At 65.1% G+C, this 2,731-nt stretch overlaps 1 protein-coding gene across 1 annotated transcript in view; it reads left to right on the forward strand.

Moving 5' to 3' along the window:
- Nucleotides 1–964: 964 nt before the first annotated feature.
- The window catches only part of LOC103623280 (phosphatidylinositol 3,4,5-trisphosphate 5-phosphatase 2-like), a 7,194-nt gene continuing 5,427 nt past the window's right edge, over nucleotides 965–2,731 (forward strand). Inside the window, exons 1-6 of the mRNA XM_017742819.1 lie at nucleotides 965–1,657; nucleotides 1,736–1,853; nucleotides 1,930–2,070; nucleotides 2,217–2,304; nucleotides 2,426–2,512; nucleotides 2,649–2,659. Of these exons, the coding sequence (XP_017598308.1) occupies nucleotides 1,366–1,657; nucleotides 1,736–1,853; nucleotides 1,930–2,070; nucleotides 2,217–2,304; nucleotides 2,426–2,512; nucleotides 2,649–2,659 (737 nt within the window). The 5' untranslated portion in view covers nucleotides 965–1,365. The remainder of the gene's footprint in view (nucleotides 1,658–1,735; nucleotides 1,854–1,929; nucleotides 2,071–2,216; nucleotides 2,305–2,425; nucleotides 2,513–2,648; nucleotides 2,660–2,731) is intronic.

The raw sequence follows: 2,731 nt of genomic DNA on the forward strand, positions 1-2,731 counted from the left end.
CCTGCGCCAGGCACTGCCACAACCTCATGGAAGGGCCATCTGCAGGGATGCCAGTGGGGTGAGCAGGGTGGCAGCTCCCTGGCGCCGGGGTTTTGAGTGATCCCCAGCTCAGGCCAGTAGAGAACCCTGTGTCCTTGGGAGCAGAATGAAGGTTGGGCCCGCAGCCCTGCCAAGCACCGTGGCTGCTGAATGGATCACCCCAAATTCAGGGAACATTGAACTGTTTGGAGCTGCCTGCTGGCCTGTGAGCATCTCCCATGCTGGGGCTTTGGGGCTACAATCCCCAGTATGGGGGCCTCTTGCCATGCGTACACCTGGAACCAGGTGTGCAGCCCCTGAGAACACTGCTGCCTGCACCCTTCCTGCTGCCTGCACCCTTCCTGCTGCCTCCACCCCTCATGCTCTGCCCCCTTCCTGCCTGCTTGTCACACATCTGTGTGGGCAGGTTTGGCAGGATGCACCTCCTTTCCTTCACTGGCCTGGCCCTTTTTGTGGGACAAATTGTAAATACATGGTGCCAAAGGGCACCAGGCATGCGGGGCACTAGCCAGAGTCCAGGTTGGTGGCACAGGGTGGTGGCACAGGCAGGGATGTGCAGTGGTCCCACAGGCAGCATGGCAAGGGCTCTGTCTGGCCAAAAGCCACGGAGCCATGGCACTGTGGGTACCCCAGTGAATGCTGCTGGAGTCACGGCTGTCCCACGCTGTTTGGAAGCAGGGGGACACTGCACATCCTCCCACAGACCCCGAGCTGAGGGTGATGATTTATTTCTGGAAATGCTTGCTCAGTTCCTCTCTCTGCGGAGGGGATGGGGTGTTTGCCTCAGGGCCGGGCCCCCAGCACTGCCACGGTGCCGTGGGCAGCGGGCAGGGGCCCCTCACCTGCTCTTTCCAGGTTCCAGAGGCACGTCTACACCTACCGCATCCTCCCCGATGACGAGGGGCTGCTCTCCGTGCAGGTGGGTGCAGGGGGGGTGCACCCCCGGCCCCGGGCGGTGCCTCGGAGCTGGGCGTGGGCAGGATGCAGCTGCGGAGGGCCCGGGGTGCTCGTCCCCGGTGCGGTGCCAGCAGCCTGTGGTTTGTTTTCTGCACGAGCTGCAGGATGCGGGCGCTTCGCAGCCACTCCTTCAGCTCGGGGCCGTCGGAGGCTGCCTCCCGACAGCACAAAGCATCCTGACACTGTCCCTTCCTGCCACTGACCTCATCACTGCCTGTCCCCACGGGGTCTGTCCTGGCCTCGCTTCCCCTCCTCGAAGTCCCCTCAGGGTTTCTCCTGGTCCCCAGCCCTCTGCAGCTGCCCTTTCTGTCCCCTAAAAGAGCATCCTGGGTGTCCACAGGGAGAATGCCTGTCTGCTGAAGGAGGCCGATGCCCCCATGCTCCTCACCCCACGGGTCCGGTGTCCAGCTGGCACTTCCAGCTCACCACGGGCACATTTTGGGGGACAGACCCCCTGCACACGGCAGGCTGGGGCTGCCCTGGCAGAGGAGGGGATGTGATGGTGCTTCCCCTGCTCTGCCTTCCCAGACCATCCAGGGCATCCAAGCCAAGTGTTTCCGCACCCTCCCCGACCTGATCGGTACCTACCAGCACCCCAACAACGGGCTGGTAACCCCGCTGCTGCACCCCGTGCACCGGGCGAGGCCGGACGAGGACGCGGGTGAGCCGGGGAGGGCCCGGGGGCTGTGCCAGGCTGGGAGAGGGGAGGATGCCGCTGAGCTGGTGACTCTGCCCACAGACGGGGAGGATGCCCGAGGCTGGGGGCACACGGTGCCGTGTCCCGGCGCTCCCCCCTCCAGCCGGACCCACATCCCGCAGCAGCTGCACCAGAGGCTGCAGGAGCAGGTCCACAGCAGGTAACGCACCCCTGCCCGCTCTGGGCGGTGGGATGGGCATGTCCAGGGGCGATCTTTATGTCCACCTCTCTGCCAGCCCGGCCAGTGACTTCATGGGCTTCATGGCCGAGTACCTGACCCACCACGTGCAGCTGGACCTGGAGGCTCTGTGCCACGGGCACCCGCAGCTGCGGCACCTCAGCACCGCACTCGCCACTGCCTGCCGGGCACTGCACAGGTCAGTGGTCTGGGGACAGTGGGGTTGGAGCGGGGACACTCCCCGGGGCCACCCACCTTGTCCCCGTCCCCTTTCGGTGGCTGAGTGTCGCGTCAAGGCACGGAAACGCCCACACCGCCTCTCGCCCGCTCTCTCCTCCTCTGCAGTGAGATCGACTTCACGCTGGCAGGTCTGGAGACCCTGGCCAGGGTGTTCGACCCCCCTGTGTCCCCTCGCAGCCCGGCCAGGGAGCAGGTGAGTGCCCCTACAGACCCCAGGGACCTCCACATCTTGTGGTGCAGCCCAGACCCACAGCGAGGAATCCACAGGTCCAGCGCGGCTGTGCTGCTCCAAAAATATCCATCCTCCCCCGCAGGGTTTCCTGAGCAGCGATCCAGACTTGGAACTGCTCCTCAACAAGATATCCACTGTCAACCAACTCCTCTCTTCGCTGGAGAAGAAGGTGCCTGACCCAAGTCGGAGGCACAGCTACCCCTCCCCTAAATTAACCCCTCTGTCAAACCGAGCTCTGGCAGCAGCACAGCCCAGGGCTCCCCGCTGGCCCAGTGCCCCCAGCACAGTGCCCGTCTCTCCGGCAGGTGCTGAAGTCACTGCAGGGGACGGGGACAAGGCACAACCTGGCACTGCCCAGCGTGGCCGTGGCCCCCCCCCCCACTGCCCA

This window comes from Corvus brachyrhynchos, unplaced genomic scaffold (assembly GCF_000691975.1).
Source record: "Corvus brachyrhynchos isolate BGI_N302 unplaced genomic scaffold, ASM69197v1 scaffold220, whole genome shotgun sequence".
NCBI lineage: Eukaryota > Metazoa > Chordata > Aves > Passeriformes > Corvidae > Corvus > Corvus brachyrhynchos.